Here is a 17,283-nt window from a genome sequence, read left to right as displayed (position 1 = left end):
TTGCTATAACTATATTTCCTTAATGCATAAGAAAATAAAAATAACTTTATAAGGACTAATTTTCACAATTATTATTAAATTTTTTAGTATAAAAAATTTAATTAATTAGTTTCTCAAAAATTAAAAATAATTAAAAAATCTATAATTATTTCCTTTATTACTTCTAACCATTAAACATTTTATTATTAATAAAAAAATTAATATAAAAATAACTACTAATTAACTCTTTCCTATTAATAAGATTTTAAAATTTTCTAAAATTAATGAATAAACGATTAATAAATTTTTTAAAACTTCATAAATATTTTAATACATTTTGTAAAACTGAAAGTATAAATAATAAATTTATCTAAACCATGTGTTAAATATTACTCTAAACTTTACTAATACACCAGGTAATTTTTATGCATACTCGCACAGTGATTGAGCCTGTGGAAAAGGAGGCGTCAGCTCCTAACCAGGGGCCCGTCAAACCTGTTCCCGATTAAGATTTTAGTTAACGTTTGACATTCCAAATTTTTTTATATGTAAACAAAGACAGACCAGCTTTTAATGGGTCGATACTGGCCACTAAAACTTCAAGTTCTCTTTCGCTGATTTCCCAGCGTGCTTATCATTGTGATGGCTATAGCTTTACTATAGCCGAACCAAAGAAAAAAACCACCACACATCTTACTCGGAGACCCATCACATTTAAATTCAAAAATGAACAGAAACCATTACAAATTCCATCCTAGGAACTAGGGTGCGAGCAATAAAGATAAATAATGTACCAGAAAATCTACTGATGAAAATACGATAAAATAGCTGGGCACTTTCACTTCATCATATGTTCATTGGCTCCGGACCAGAAGCATTCAGAATATCCAACAATGAATTATGAGGCTCCAACTCTTCATGCCACAGTGGAAGTTTGTCCCCAGGATAGAAGTTTCTTGTCACTCCCTCTGAATTGATCTGCAAGTATTTGTATAATAGCCACGGGATTAGAGTTTAAGCCATCTTGTGCCCTTGAAAAGAAAAAACACACTAGATTGCTTAGTAACTACTGCCAGAGTTCTAAGCATCTTACAATGACCGTACGAACAACACCACCACTAGCACCATCTCTTGCCATGGCCAGGGAAACTGCCTTTACAACTAATTGCTGCGAGAAAGATACAAATACCATCACCGTCAGAGCTTAAGCACACAAGTATGCAAGTACTTATTTATTTTATCCGTTGGTTAGAGATTCATACAAAAAAGAACACTGCAGCTTATGTTCTTCCCTCAATAACCATGACTTTGTCTAACTTGGAGCAAAAAGAAACAAAAGAAAGCCAGCCGAAACACTTTAGATTCATTTTCACTAGTCAAACTTAACCCTCATAGTGGCACAAGGTTGCAAATAGGTACAACATCACAAGTCACAACCAGGAGTGATCAGTCCAATAAACATCCAGAATGATTCATCAAACATCTGTTCCAGGTGTCAACTAATTTTTCCATTTGCATTAGTCAATAGTTACATACCTCAGCTTCATCCTTGGTCATCCCTTCTTTCCATACTTGATCAAAGAATCCATACAAGTAACTGGAGCCAGATCCTGAAAAAACCATCATTATGTTAACTATTCCCTCATATAGGAAAGAAAAATACGCTGCGAATTTTTTTTAACTTGCATTAGTTGTGTTTTTACATAGAAACTCATAATTAGACAATTCAAGACTACCAAAATTAAAATGAATATTTTATTTTATTCTTTTTAGTATTGTAAAAATAAACTAATATAACAGGTTTCTATTGGTCATTCTGGAAAAAACTAATAAAGTTGAGGATAAAACAGAGTTCCCAAACATCCACTAAACTCATGCAATTTAGCAAATTAACTCTCAGATAAACTCTTCTACAAGAACATAAAAACCCAAGAATGGCTTCATTCAAAAGTAGCTGGGTTCAGCTATATTGATCTGTCTCCTCCAATTTTAGGACTAGATATTCAGAAAGATCCTAGAACACTAAAATTTAAGTTACCCAATCTATGCTATTCAAACAATTCGGGACCGAATCCTGCATTTGTGGCCGACCTTCTGCGATAATTACATTCTTAAACTTATAGTAATCTCCAATATGATTAGAGGCTATAACAACAGACAGGGAGAAAAGCTCCTAACTTAAATAATTAGGAGGCAGAAAAATATATTTTAACAGAACCATCTAGTGCTGTGATTGCATGTATGATTATCTTGAAGACAATTTGTCGAGCCAAATTAAACCCAATCCCATTAGCCTTTATCAAAGACTTGGAACCCTCACCAACAATATCATTATCAATGGTCAAGGCGATATTGGCAAAAAGAAACCAAAAGGCTATCAGGAGTTTTATCTATCAAGGGCATGCAAAATTGATCAGTTTGGTTCCACACCAAGTTAAAATAACTGAAAACAATTTTTTAAAATTATGACAACTGAATCAAACTGTAAGTATGTAGTGAACTGAATCAAACTGTAAGTATGTAGTAAACCGAATCAAACTGGAAATTGGCAGATCAGTTTGGTTCATCATTTGGTACAGAATGTCACAAGATGATGGCGTTTCAGTTAACTTCCCTCCCTATCCAGCCTACTCAATTCACAAAACAGGATCGCAGTACAATTCACAAAATGAAACACAATTGCAATAAAATGCAACACTTCAGTTCCAATTACAATTTGCAATACTCAATAATCACAGAACTTAATCAGTCAAAGAAGAGTGAACAATATTTTCAAAAGGAGCACAAAAATCAAGAAGCAGAACCCATACAGCCATCAATGTTCATGGCACAGGAATGGCATTGTTGATACCCCCCGCGTGGCATTGGAATATGGAGATGAAGGCCCTATGGGACCCAGTAGCCATTGATAGCGCTGCGTCAAGAAGAAGAAGAAGGTGCGACCCACAGAGACGAGATGGGAAGCTAGCAACACTCATAACCGACAACTGCAGTTGAAACTCATTGTAACGATTCCATAAACCCGAGATCAAGAGTGGAGAATTGATAGAGGAACAAAAAGAGGCAACCCTTCAATATCTTGAGAAGGCAACGGGTGACAAGGGGCAGGACATTGGGTGTGAAGAAGAAGCTCTAGCCAGGACATGCGAATGGCGTTAGAAGAAGAGGAAAAGTTCTTGGATGCGTTAAGGGGTCCAATCGAGGGAGGGAGATAGGGTTATTATATTTGTATATGTAAATCTTTCTCTTTTTTTAACTAAACTAACTGAACTGAACCAAATAACCAATTTTTTTAAAACAATAAAGCCAAAACTGAAATTGTCATGAAAAACTAAAAAACCAAAGAAAAAACTGAATTATCGGCTCGGTTTTTCAGTTAAAACCCAAAGCAGATCCCCCTAATCACAATTATTAAGGGCTTAAGGAGCACTAAGGCGCAAGGGGAGGAGCCTAGGCACAAGGTGCTGGCACACGCCTGAATACGGTGAGGGACTAAAAATAAAATTTAGTAAAAAAGTAATTCTAGACACCAAGAAATATATGACCTAAATAACATGTTAATATTTCTTTCCTTTAGACTTATAAGGAATATAATCAAGAAATATATACCGCATTTTGATGACATTTTTGTAAAAGAAAATAAAGAATATCACATTACTACAATAAATTACTCCTATAGCATTTTTAATAATATTTAAAAGGATAATTTCAGGAAGCTAGAATACGGTAGTACAAAAAGTAGTTAAGATGAGAAAGATAATAAGAAAATACTGAAAATTATGTATGAGGAGAGAAATTAGAAGTGACTAGTTATCACTATTCACTAGTGATCCTAAGTCAGATAACTTCTTAGTCATCAATGCTAGATTCTAGTACATTGGCAAATTTCAAGTGGAGAAGTTTTCCTTTTTTCTTTTTTTTTTTGAATGCAAGTGCTTGCAGAAGGTGGAGAGTGCGCTGCCTTAGACCATTGTGACCGGAACAAAGTGCACTCCTAGGCACTCAAGGCATAAAGCATTCGAGCCTAGTGAGCTTTGGGCTGAGGCGCAGCTTTAATAACTATGCCCCTAATATCTATCGACAGTGTTTTGAATACATGGTACATGGCACAGACAAGATCCTGCTGGAATAGCCAGCAACAATCAATCATCCCATCAATGTCCATCAAAACCCTATTCCAAAATTCAACTTCAATCTCACCTTCAAGCCACTTCCACTAGAACAGTTATGGGTACAAACAGAATTTCCCTTTTCCAATGTTGTTAAGCCCTTTCCTTTTCCTTTTCTTTATACATATAGCAGTTGATGCAGCAAACAAATATGTATGCTATGCAGGGGTCAGGAATGAAAAAGTATGAACGAGAATTCATGCCCATTCGCATTTCCAATTTCTAATCCTAACCCTCACATGGAAATGCAAAGCCAGTAATAGAGACTTATTTTACTCATGATCTCCCATTCCCTTTTTCTTTCAATCCCTACAATCAAACATTTTTGGAAAGAGGGCAAAAGCTTGTTTCCAATTTTTCTACTCCGGATTTCTCATTTCCAAAAACAATTGTGCAACTCAATATTAGAAGAATAATTAAGGACAAGGAGGACTATGAAATTATAGGGATCAAACTGCTACATCCTATCAGGTACATAAAATGTGTAAGAACCCATTGGATAATTATTAATATTGTACTGCATGTTGTTCGGATCAGTTAGTTAATACATCTGTTTTAAACATGTGCAAGTTCAAATACATATTTTTAGGCAAAAAAAAAAACAGAAGAGAACTGGCAAATTCTAAACATTAAAGAATTATAGTTACAACTTACAAATAACATCAAAACATCCATTGTCACCTAATTCTGCACCTAAACCAAGAGATAGGATATGGAAGCTTCAAAGCATATGCTATGAAGAAGTACCAACTACCAACCACAAGGAACTCATATGCCCAAATACATGCGCCACACAGAAAGTCTAACAATTTCATCAATAGCACAGCTTTACCAGATATTACAGATTACATCAAGTATGAAAAGGTTTCATAGGCTGTCCAAACCATGAGGAAATAACTCAGTCCAAATAATAACTTTTCATGAAAAAAATGTACAGGTGATGCCAATTTTAATTAACCTACAATGTCAAATTAACATGCATCATTTCTCTTTTGTAGAGTAAGGGCCTCGTAAATGCATGAAATTTTATGCTTTCTGTGGTTTTAAGTTTCTCATTCATAGGATGGAGGGAAATATATACCTCCTATAGCAAAAGGCTGCTCTATTATTGTTCCGCCAAGAGGAATTCCATAAATTTTACCACCTTCATACTTGTCCCATCCACCAACAATTAGACCAGTTTCTAGCATGTTCTGCAAAGTCAAGAGAACTACAAGAAATCAAGCACGAGCACAGAACTCAAATCTTGTGATTTATCAGAAGCAAGAATACATAACGAGAAAACCAAAATAGCAACTAGCTCTCTCTCTCTCTCTCTCTCTCTCTCTCTCATCCACCAACAATTAGACCAGTTTCTAGCATGTTCTGCAAAGTCAAGAGAACTACAAGAAGTCAAGCACGAGCACAGAACTCAAATCTTGTGATTTATCAGAAGCAAGAATACATAACGAGAAAACCAAAATAGCAACTAGCTCTCTCTCTCTCTCTCTCTCTCTCTCTCATCCATCAGCAAGGCAAGCACAAACCTTGTTGTTATATGAAAGCAGCCTGACCAGATTTGCAGCAACCTTGACAGTTGCAGGCTGACCCAGCTGTATTCTGTACATAAAGATAATTGATGAATGAAAAAAGTGCAACGTATCAAGAAAAGGAAATGCTGACAAATGACTAATATATTGCAAACTGGTCAATCAAAGTAGACAGTTCCAATTATGACCAAACCAATACAATTACAAACACATAAGAATGTTGCATATGCTTTTAAATTAGATTTAGGGTAAAGAATAAGAGAGCAGGGCATCCGCTTCCTATCACTTAAATATTTCCAAACATGTCAAAGTTAAATCAATAGAAATGAATTCAATTCAATTCCAACTCTTTGATAGTTTCTGATAAAAAAAAAAAAAGAGACACCAAACAGAGGGCAAGCTAATGAGAATTGATGAAACTTGAAAAATTATCACAAATCACAAGTTGCCAACAAAAAAGAAAATCCTCACGTGTGCTGATGAAGAAAGTAGCGCACATAGTCGGACACAATCTGCGAATCAGCGGCCTGCAAAAGAATAGAGTATAAACAAAGAAACCCTAGGAAATACAGTGTTGAAGAAGAAAAAGTTGAAACTGAATATAAATCGAGGGAGAGTGATGGAAAGGATACCGATCCAGAACGACAAACGTAGACATTGTCAGTGAGCTGAGTAATTTTGTCCGATGCCCTATTAGCGATATACATCCCTAAAAGTAAAAGCCATCAAAAGAGTCCTCATAAATTATTTGATCTAATCTTTAAAAGGGAAAAGAAAATGGAGTAATAGCTAAGGAGCTACAAAGAGAATACCAGTGCTGGTCCGAGAGTCGGCACCCAGAACGACGCCGCCGTTATAGGTGACGCCGATAATAGTAGTACCCATGGAGTGAGGAGCCTTGAGATCCATTAGCCTGGTTAAAGATAATTTCCAACTCAATCCGAAGAGAAAAGATTTATATTGCAGATCAGTGAAGAAAAGCACAAGTCCTGAGAGGTTTTATATTTTCGCGGAATGCCTGCGAACCTGACTTCCTCCTCAAGCCCACTTCTTGTCGCCGACCAAAAGAAACAGAAAATTATATTATTATTATTAGAGAATTTACTATTTAGTCAAATTATTAGTTAAATTTTTAAAATACCTTAATATATTAATTGAGATTTACTAATTAATTTTTAATTAATTATTTTGTTATTTAATTTTATAATATAAAAAATTTAATAATTAATTTTTATATCAAATATATTTTATATTTTTCAATAATATTTAACTGTTAAAATTAATTAAATTAATAAAATTTTAAAATATTATAAATATATATTTTAAAATTAATATTATTGAAATATATATACATATATATAATTTTTAATATTATTGAACATACAATATTGTGTATAAATATTTTAATAAAACTTTTGATAAATTATCAGTGTCGATACTTAATAATATCGAATATCAAAAAATGCATATATAAAATTTGAGAGTTAAGAAATTAAAAAATATATATATATTATTTTAGTATTTTTTTATAAAAATTTAAAATATGTAAAATTTAATTAAAAATTAATTTTCACAAATCTTTAATTATCAAAAAGAAAAATAATATAATTAATAAAAGAGGGGCTGAATTTAATACTCATAAATAAAGACGCAACTAAAATAAAATATGTATTTTAAAGTTATAATAAAACAGAACTCTAAAAATTATATTATAAATTTACCATTAATATTTTAAAATTTAATTTAATTTACTAACTAAAATTATATCCAAACTTCAAGTTTTGGATTTATTATTAAAAAAATAAATTTTAAGATATAAATATAATTATTGTTTGGATTATTTTAGCTCAATGACACATAAATTGTCTGATAGTGAGTGTATTTGAGTAAATAATCTCAAGTTTTACTCCCTTCCCCAATCTCTAATCTCTAATTTCTATTTTTTAAAAAAAAATCTTAATCCTTCTCCATCATCTTAGTACTATTATTTTCAAAATAATAATAATAATAATTGTCATTAACAGATACTTATTTTATCCTTTAATTCACCAAGTTGGTTTTATAGTACTTTTTACATATATTAAAAAAATATAATTAATAAATAATTTTGACTCTTTCAAAAAAATAAATAATTTTTATATTACCACTTTATTTTTTTTACATCTATATTAACATTTCTAATATAAATAGAGCATATTAAAAATTAATAAATAAATTAATGTTTTAAATTAAAATATATTTTAAAAAAATAAAATTATTTTTTATGAAATGGATAAAGTAACTAATATATTATTTAAAACTATAATCAATAATGTTGAAAATATAAGACATCTATTATAAATACAATGAATAAAACAAACACTCCCACTCCTCAAAGAAAAAAAAAAAAGCATGCCATTTGCAAAAAACTATTCGATTCTTTGAAGTTTGTTTAAAACTAAAATTTGAAATTTTTTTAATGATTTAAATAATTATTTTTATTTTGAAGTTTTTATTATTTTAAAGAAATTTAATATTAGAGAATAAAACTCTATATACATATATATTTTTCAGTTTATACTACAATTAGCAAATGAAACAGTAACTTAAATACGCATTAAAAAATTCTAAATAATAATTTTGCTCATATGTGATCTATATAATAGAAATAGCTTAAAATATTGGAGTTTAAACTTTTTCTAATATTTTTTCTCCTCATTTTTGAAATAGAAACACAGTGATAAAGTAGATTCTGATAAACTCAGATTCAATTTATAATTCCCAATCTCCTACTAAAAATACTCAAAGACCTCCTTAACCATACATAGAAGACAAAAGCCAGAAAAAAAAAGGAAAGAAAATCAGAGTCATGGAATGTCTGAGGAATTTTCAGCAACTAGGTTGGCGTTGAATCCAATTTCCAGAATTAATGAAAGACAAGCTAGTAAATTGATCAATGGCTTGAGGGCTCAGCTTCTTCACCCAGTTCACCCTCTGTGTAGAGGCAGCTCCTGGTCCGTAGTTTTCATACTCTACATATGTTATCCGGTTCCTGTTCATTATAAAAATTCAACATTTTTCTTTACAAACTCAACCGAAAAAAAAAAAAAAAAACCAACAGTAAATGGTGAAAGAACTTACTCTTGGCCAAGAAAATTCCAAGGATTCCATCCCCTGGGGTCTATGACATTTGCAAAGTAACACTTGTAGAATATCACCCTGGAATACGCTCTCCATGGCCTCCCCAAGTAGGTTGGACCAGTGCCGAAGATGTTGCACATCTTGAACACAAATCCATTTGCATCATTTGGGTTGCTTCTTCCCTGTGCCGTTACATATCCACCTCCAAGTACCTTAATGGAACAACCCTGCAAGTACACATTAGAAACAATTAGGTATTTGTAGATGAATTTGAAAAAAGGGTGATGATTATCAAAGAAAAAAAATACCTCATATATAGATTGACCACTACCAAAGATGAAATCAACAGCTCCCAGAATGGTGCAATCTTTGAAGTAATGTCTGCCTTGATCATCCCACAAAGTATCTTGCACCCCAGCAAAATCACACTGGTAAAATGCAGATTTATCCCCAGAAATCATAGCAGCTACCGCTGGTGTTAAAGGTTTATTATTGTCAAGGAAATTGTACTTGTTCTGCTCAACCATTGTACAAAAAAGAAAAAGGAACATTTCATTATGATTGTCACTATTGAGGGCAAACTCTCTCATTTTAGTTATCTATATAAAGAAAGAAAAATGAGATGGTGATAATTTGCTTACCACAAAGCTAATGTTTCTAACTACAATGTTATCTGCTGAAGACATAAAAGTAGGACTTTGTAACGTGGAATCATGATCTCCCCAAACAATGAAAGTTGTTCTTTCCCCTTCTCCTTCAAGAATGAGGTATGGTTTGTCAGATGGGATCTTCACCTTCTCTCTGCACAGTATAATAATTTTTTCATAGCCAAATAATTGCAGAGATTTTATTTGAATAAATGACTTATCATATGGAAATTACCTATATATTCCGGCCTTGACATGGATACAAAACCACTGTTTGTTATTTGATGGAATGAAATCAATAGCAGCTTGAATTCTAGAGAAATTTGCCTGCCCTAACTGATCAACATGGATTGCTACATGATGAGGTAATGCATTTCTGTTCCTATACCAATTACCAGCATTGGCATGTTCCAAGTGAGAGCTACTCATCAATAGTGCAAACCATAAACATGAAACCCATTGAAGCAACATCTTCATCAAAGAAAATGGTGAAGCAGATGGGAATTGATCAGAAAATGAATTGCTAGCAAGGCATGTAAATCTTATATATCAAGCAACATTTTGGAATTTATTATTTTCATTTCTTTCTGTGATTTTTTTTGCAGATTTTCATTTCAAGGAGATAAGATTGTTTAGAGTAAGAAACGTGGTAGAAGAATAGAATTAAGTAAAAAAGATATGGTAATTAAAACAAAAAATATTACTTGATTAATTTGGACTAGATTGTTATTTTGCTCACTCTTTTATATCGTTTCTTAAATAAGTATTCTAATCAAATATCTAACTGAAAATACAATAAATCAAAATATTAATGAATTGACGTTTTATTTCAAAAAAAATTTAAAAAAAAAATTTGCATATTTCCATTTTACCATGCCAATAATTTTTGAAATTTTGTCGGTAACTTTTATACTTCACATTTGGGATTCTCATCTCATTCTAAACAGGTGTTACTATGGCTTTCTAATAATTTTGATCCATCATTTAAATAATATGAATTTGTTTAGACATATTTTTTAATTAAAGTTAATTACTAAAAAAATTATTGCAATTACACTATATATATTATCTTTTAAATTTGCTCTAATTGTATTTTACCTGTTATATACGCTGATGATCTGAGATCCAGAAAATAGGATTTTACAATGGGTTTTATAAGACTGGAAAAAACCTTAGACCTAGAGGAGAGTATTTCTCCTTTTATATGTTTCCTTTTGGCTGCTAGTGACGTGTAACAGAACGTGTATCATTGGACCACCTGTCCCTGCTACGTTGATACGGACATACGAGAGAATCAGATCTCTGTCCCATGCACAACGGCTCTTGATTCTCCCCAGGTACGCATGCGGATGGTCCCACAAAGCGAATGGGCTGAACTCCTTCTGGGTTCCGAGCTGGGCCAGAAGATAAGGATAAGGCTAGGCCCAGAGGGGATCTGTTCATTGGGCCGAATGAGATGGGCCGTCCTGATTGGAGAATCTGACTGGAGTATGGTCTTCAAGGCTGGCGGACTGGCGAGTTGGGTTTGGATCATAAGGAAAACCTGAGGGCCTCTAATTACTGGGCTGATATCCTGGGCTTGGCCCCAGGCCGGGGCGGAGGGATCCAGCGGTCATCAATTTCCCCTTTACCTTCTCGTCAGTTATTGTCTGGCTGATGAGGGGGTAAATACCGAGAGTCATCATGACCGCGCCGCCAAAGGGCAAAACTATTCAAAACATCTTTTCGGCTCTTTATTGTTTCACATTTCGAATTCTCTCTGTCTTTTCGGAAAGCTTGCTTCTCTTCTGCTCTCTGTTCTCCTTTGCCTTCTTCTTCTGCTTATCCATCTTTACTGTGTTTCAGGTACGCTTTCTTATTCCTCCATGGATAGTTCTAGTCTCCCCGACGTCGTCAACCTGGAGTCTAGCATCACCCCGTCTAACATTAGGAATTTCATTTCTAGGGAATACCTGGATACCCCTCTTTACCACATCCGGGCTCCTTACCGTAATGAGAGGATTGTTCTTCCTGATCCTTCTCCCCCTGGCTTAATCGACCCTCAAAGGGACGTCCGTTTAGTCTTCTTCCTCAAACAGAGGGAATACGGTCTGTCCTTCCCCTTTTCTTCTTTCTTTAAAGAGGTCTTCCAGTATTTCGAGATCACCCCTCAAATGCTAACCCCTAACTCCGTTCTTTTCATGTCTTGCTTTGAATCTGCGTGTCTGAGCTGGGGGTTTACACCCACAGTTCACCTGTTCGTTAGCTTTTTCCGGCTAGTCAAAGCGAGCCAGAGATTTTATTATTTTGCCCCTCGCGGAGGGTTGTCCATTTTCATGGGTCACAAAGACTCCATCAAGGGTTGGGTAGAGGGATTTCTGGTGGTGGAGTTGAAGAAGAACACGGGGTTGGCTTGGGAGCTCAATCTCCCCTGGGAAGGGGTCTCTCTGGGTTGTAACGACCTGCCCCAATTGAGTCTTACCGAATAGGTTGGGTTTCTTCGTCTGACTTCTGTGGGCAAGAAGTACGACGTCGAGAAATGTATGTTTGCCTGTAATCTTAAGGATATCCAGGATGTGGGTATTGTGCTTTGTCCAGCTGTTTTGCTTTTTCTTTGTGATTTCTACTAGGGATTATGCTAACCCGTTCTAATTTTGTATTGTTTGTAGCTTCTGACATCGAGATGGACCAAATTAAGCCTCCAAAGAACTTAGTTCTGTCTAGGGAGAGCATGAACGCTGCGCTGGACGCCCTCCGAGCTGGGCGACGTATCTCAGAGGCTACTGAAGAAGTGGCCCGGGTTATTTCTTCCAGGACGGTTAGCCGACTTCCTGCCCCAGCTTCTTCTCGAGCTCCTAAGCCGAGCTCTCAAAGTACCAAATCATCCAGGCCATCTAGCCGTAGCAGGCCGAGCTCGGCCAATCAATCTTCCCAGGCTCCAAAATCTATGCAAGTTGCGATTCCTAGGCAGGAGGGGGCTCCCCGGATTGCCACCGGGTCGATTGAGGACATTGAGCTGGCGAGGAAGGATCTGGTTGTGCCTTCTGAGGGTATTTCCGAGGGAGCAATTTTTCAAATCATGTATAATATAAAAAATATTTTTAAAATCATGCAGGATCCGAAAATATTTTTGGATCCTGTGTGTCAACGCAGATAGTTGGCCAGTCATACTGACGAACCCAGAAGTTGGCCATCAATGATGGCGAACTTCATGATGTTCGCCACTCATGGTGGCGAACATAACTTGTTCGGCACCCATGGTGCCGAACAAGTGGAACCGTGCCACATGAGCAGAGCAATCTGCTCGCGTGGCTGCAGCGTGGCATGTTCGGCAACAATGGTGCCGAACATGCATAATTCAATGCTTCGTCAGAGATTCCTGACGAAGCATTGACCGCGAAAAGAGTTCGGCACTGATAGTGCCGAACTCTTTTCTGTGCATGCAGAGCCGCGTGGCTCTGCATGCACAGTCCTGGACAGAGGAGACTTTGGCTTTAAAGCCGAAGTCTCGCTCTTCTTCTTCTCTTTCCCCCTTCAAAATTTTTTATCCTCCTTCTCCTCTGCGCAGCTCTCTTCTCTCGCTCCATCGCCGGAAGCCTTCATCTTCAGCAAATCTTCTTCTCCAGCAAATCTTCTTCTCCAGCACAAGCGATCTCTTTCCACCAGGTTTTTATTGATCTTTTTTTTTTTAAATATGCATATATAATTTTTTCACTTAATATATAAAAAATAAAATATTAAATTATGATAAAATAAAAAGAAGTTGTTATATAATTATTAGAAATTATTATTAGAAAAAGCCAAAAATAAAAGCCAAAAATATTATTAATATAAGTGGTTATATAAATATTAGAAATTTAAATAAAGTTAAATTTAATAAATTAAATAGTTAATTTTTTTAATGAGTTAATATTGTAGTTATAATAATTTTTGTTATAAATATAATAAATTAATTTTATATTTAAGTTATTATAAATTTTGTTGAATATATAATAAAATTAAAGATTTTTAAAATAAATAATAATTAAGAAAATTAAAAGAAATAATTTTTTTTATAAATATAATAAATTTATTATTAAAAATTTTTCATCCGTAATAATGTTTTATTGTTTTATTCTTATAATATAATAATAAATAAATTATATATTATTAATTTTATGTAATGTTGAAGTTTTTTAAATATTTTTTAATAAATAATAAAATTTAATATTTTTTTATAAATGTTTTAGTATTATTTTTGAAAATATTTCATCTGTAATAATGTTTTATTATTTTAAAATTATTATTTATTTTATTTTTATATCATATTAATAAATAAATTATATAATAGTAATTTTATTATATGTTTCAGTTTATGTAAATATTTTTGAAAATCAAATAAAGTTTAATATTTTTTTAAAAAGTATAATTTAAAAGAAAAAAATATGAAATTTTTTTAAGAATATATATATATATTTTTTAAATTATGTAATCCGATTGATTTTTTTTATTGTTTAAATATAACTTTATTTTTTGTATTATAATATTATGTAAATTGATTAGAAATAATTTTAATTTTTGTTTAAGTTATTTTAAATAATTGTTAATATGTAATGAAATTTAATTTTGCTAAATGAATATAATTAAAAATGTAATAAAAATTAATAATTTTTTTAATTGTAAACTTAAAATATTAAAAAAATATTATGTATTGTTTTATTTTTAAATTTGTAATGTGCTGTTAAATTTAGACTTAGTTATGAATGAAATTATGTTGTGATTTTAGGATGAAATATTGGTGTGATAGAATATTTATTGAGATTTTTAATAGAATATTTATTATGATTTTTGGTTAGAATATTTTTGAAGTAGTTGTATTTGTTGTGATTTTATGGTATTAATGTGTAGAATATGTATGTTATTGTAGTGTTAAATTATATACATTTATTTAGTGAGTAAATGATGTTTGAATATTGTTAGTGATTTTGAATATTGTTTAGTTGGTGAATGTGTATTAGTATGACATTTTTTTGTAGTCTGACGAGGCCTTGATCCTCGTGCGTGTTCGGCACCTTGGCTGCCGAACATGCCACGCCTGCAGCCACGGGAGCAGCTTCGTTGCTTCGGTGGCACGAATGAGTCTTGTTCGGCACTCATATTGCCGAACAAGCGTAGTTCGGCACCCATGGTGCCGAACTTTCCATTCTTCGGCAACATAAGTGCCGAACAAGAATGTTCGCCAGTATGACTGGCGAACTATCTGCGTTGACACACAGGATCCGAAAATATTTTCGGATCCTGCATGATTTTAAAAATATTTTTTATATTATACATGATTTGAAAAATTGCTCTTTCCGAGGAGGTGTCTGGGACACACCCTGCCGATGTCAACACCCCAGAGGGCGAGAAAGAGACCAGCCTGGCAGGGGGAGATATTCAGGGGGCTGTTACTGAAGTTGCCCCTGTCATTGAGGGAGTAGGACCCAGTCCGATTGATGACGAGGCCGTAGCAGAGGAGGTCGGAAGTAAGCGTCCTCCTCCTTCTGATGCACCTGCCCCTGCTCCTAAGAGATCTCGTGCTTCACAAAGGCCGGTTCTGGCCCTGCCCGCTATTGGAAAAGAGAAGGCTTCTGTGGTGTCTCTGTTGTCTGCCCCAGATAACGACATCCTGAATGCAGAGGACATCACTCACCAGTCCCCGGCAAGCGTGGTAGTTGAGTTAATCCAGGAGCGGATGTTTGGCAGGGTCACGGAAGCCTCAGACCCTCGCTTGCTTGCTCTCACTGGCCTTCTGGCCAGCTCCACTCGTGAGCAGGCGGCATTCCGATCTCGCCCTCGGGGGGAGCTAGGAGATATTATCAGGGAGATGCTCCTTATGGTAAGTTGTCCTTTCCGATTTCTGTCTATACTTTAGTTTTCTTCATTTCTTTGTTCTGACAGTTTTCCCTCCTTGCTAGGTGGTGGGTCTATTCATGGAGGTAGATGCTCGTGACCACGCTCTCCAGGAATCAGTGGATCGCCGGGTCGAGGAGGCACGTTTGGAGGAAAACCTATCTGCCACCAGTGACGCCCGAAGCAACCTCGCCGCAGCTCGAGAGCATTCCAAGTCCTTACAGGCAGAGCTGACATATGCCCTGGATGCTCTCAAGAGAGCGGATGAGAAGGCAGCTGAAGCAGACATTCGTTGTAAAGAAGCCCTAAAACAGTTGTCTTCTCTGGAAGAGGTCCAAAGGGAGAGAGATGAGGTCCGCCACCAGTATGAGGCCTTGAAGGCAGATTCTGAGGCAGCCCAGTTCTAACACGAGGCAATGATGGCTCAAAGGGAGGAAGTCCTGGCTCGGGTAGTGGTCCTCGAGCAGGAGTTGGTCAAGCGAGCAGAAAGTTTTAAAGACCTGACCTTGGAGGCTGAGACAATAAAACTCCAAAATCAACACCTCAGCCAAGAGATCGAGGCTTTGAAGAAGAGATGCTCAGCCCTGCTTGAGGATGCTAAGCTGGCTGAAGATAGGGTTCAGCTGGAGTGTGAGGAGCGCCTGCGGGAATTCAAGGAGTCAGCCGAGCTGAAGAAGGAGATTGAACAGGCCTGTGAAGTTCGTCTTCAAGCTTACAGGGACTCTCCTGAGTTGAAAGCAGAGATAGCTAAGGCTTGCCAGACGCGACTTGCGGAGCACAAGGCCTCTGATGAACTGAAGACAGCTATTTGGCAAAAGAGCTTCTGTTTGTTCGCGTCTGGCTTTAATCGAGGTTTGAGGGAGGCCAGATAGGCTCCTTCCACTCCGCTGTCTGAACTCCGAGCCAAAGAGGAAGACTCTGATGGCGAGGAGGTGCTTTATGGAGAGGATGACTTTCCCCTGCCTAAGGGGACTTCTCACGCTTCAGCTGGGCCCTCTGATAAGGACACTGGGCTAGGAGAAAAGGAAGATATGGAGGTCCTTGAACCTGGGGAGGACGACTCCGGGCCTCAAGAGGAGGACGTAGAACTAGGAGGGGAAGGTGCTGGGCCCCAGAAACAAGAGATGGTACTTTATGCAGGTGATGGGAGGTCTGGGCAAGAGGGCGCCAAACCTCCCCTAAGTAGTAATGTAAATACTAATGTAGAAGGCAGTAGTGTTGATAGTGAAATACCTAGGAATGTAAGTCCTTTGAGGACAATCTTTCCTCCCATAATCTTAGACGATTAGATTGTAAATTTCCCCTCCCTTTTATTGAAATTTTTGTTTTCTTGAATTCTTTTTTGTTTTTCATTTATATTCGAGCTGTTCTTGCCTCTACTTATCAAAAGTGAAACACTTAAACTGTGTGCTTCGTAATTTTTCTAAGGAATCCACTATACTGTCTTTCCTTTTTGCCTGCAAGCTCGTCAGTACTGAAATATTATCAATTGACTGGACTTTTGTCTTATAAATTTATCTATTTCACTAAGGCATACTTACCCGTATGCTCTTTCCGAGCTGGACTGGCCGTGCCTGCGAGCTCTGTTTCTAATAGTGGGTTAAACTTACGATCTTTTGAGGTGATGAGCCGGGCTGACCTTTTTGCTTTTAGTTCTGATTTGACAGGAGCTGAAGCTAGGGTCTCATTTGCTCACGCCATTGAGTTTCTCCTCAGGTTGCCCCTTTTCCTCCTCAGCAGTTATTACATGAGTGGTGAGGGGGTAAATCCCTAGATTTGTCAAGGCTTCCTACTGCCCCTAAGTGTTTTATGTGCTGTTTGCTTCTTGAGCGTTTTACAGGCTCTTTGCTGCCCCTGGATTTTACCAGGGTTGAGCTCACCTTCTTGAGGTCTGCACGGTGCTTTGGCGTTTTGGCTCCTGCGAGCCCTGCTTTAGTAGGTCGCACTGCTGTATGATACAGGCGTTGAGGTGCTTTGGTTTAGTCTTGT

The 17,283-nt window shown here is 35.7% G+C and overlaps 2 protein-coding genes across 2 annotated transcripts; both read right to left on the bottom strand.

Moving 5' to 3' along the window:
- Positions 1–672: 672 nt before the first annotated feature.
- LOC110611460 (proteasome subunit beta type-6) lies at positions 673–6,743 on the bottom strand. The gene is made up of 8 exons (XM_021751824.2): positions 6,490–6,743; positions 6,310–6,386; positions 6,149–6,204; positions 5,675–5,747; positions 5,230–5,341; positions 1,516–1,589; positions 1,073–1,147; positions 673–957 (listed from the first exon to the last, which is right to left on the bottom strand). The coding sequence occupies exons 1-8, from the start codon at positions 6,584–6,586 to the stop codon at positions 826–828; spliced, it is 696 nt and encodes a 231-aa protein (XP_021607516.1). The 5' UTR covers positions 6,587–6,743; the 3' UTR covers positions 673–825.
- Positions 6,744–8,545: 1,802 nt separating this feature from the next.
- LOC110610881 (probable pectinesterase 29) lies at positions 8,546–9,873 on the bottom strand. The gene is made up of 5 exons (XM_021750955.1): positions 9,680–9,873; positions 9,439–9,598; positions 9,106–9,312; positions 8,798–9,024; positions 8,546–8,708 (listed from the first exon to the last, which is right to left on the bottom strand). The coding sequence occupies exons 1-5, from the start codon at positions 9,871–9,873 to the stop codon at positions 8,546–8,548; spliced, it is 951 nt and encodes a 316-aa protein (XP_021606647.1).
- Positions 9,874–17,283: the final 7,410 nt, after the last annotated feature.

This window comes from Manihot esculenta, chromosome 3, assembly GCF_001659605.2.
Source record: "Manihot esculenta cultivar AM560-2 chromosome 3, M.esculenta_v8, whole genome shotgun sequence".
Taxonomy (NCBI): domain Eukaryota; kingdom Viridiplantae; phylum Streptophyta; class Magnoliopsida; order Malpighiales; family Euphorbiaceae; genus Manihot; species Manihot esculenta.
This window is presented reverse-complemented; position numbering and strand designations above follow the sequence as displayed.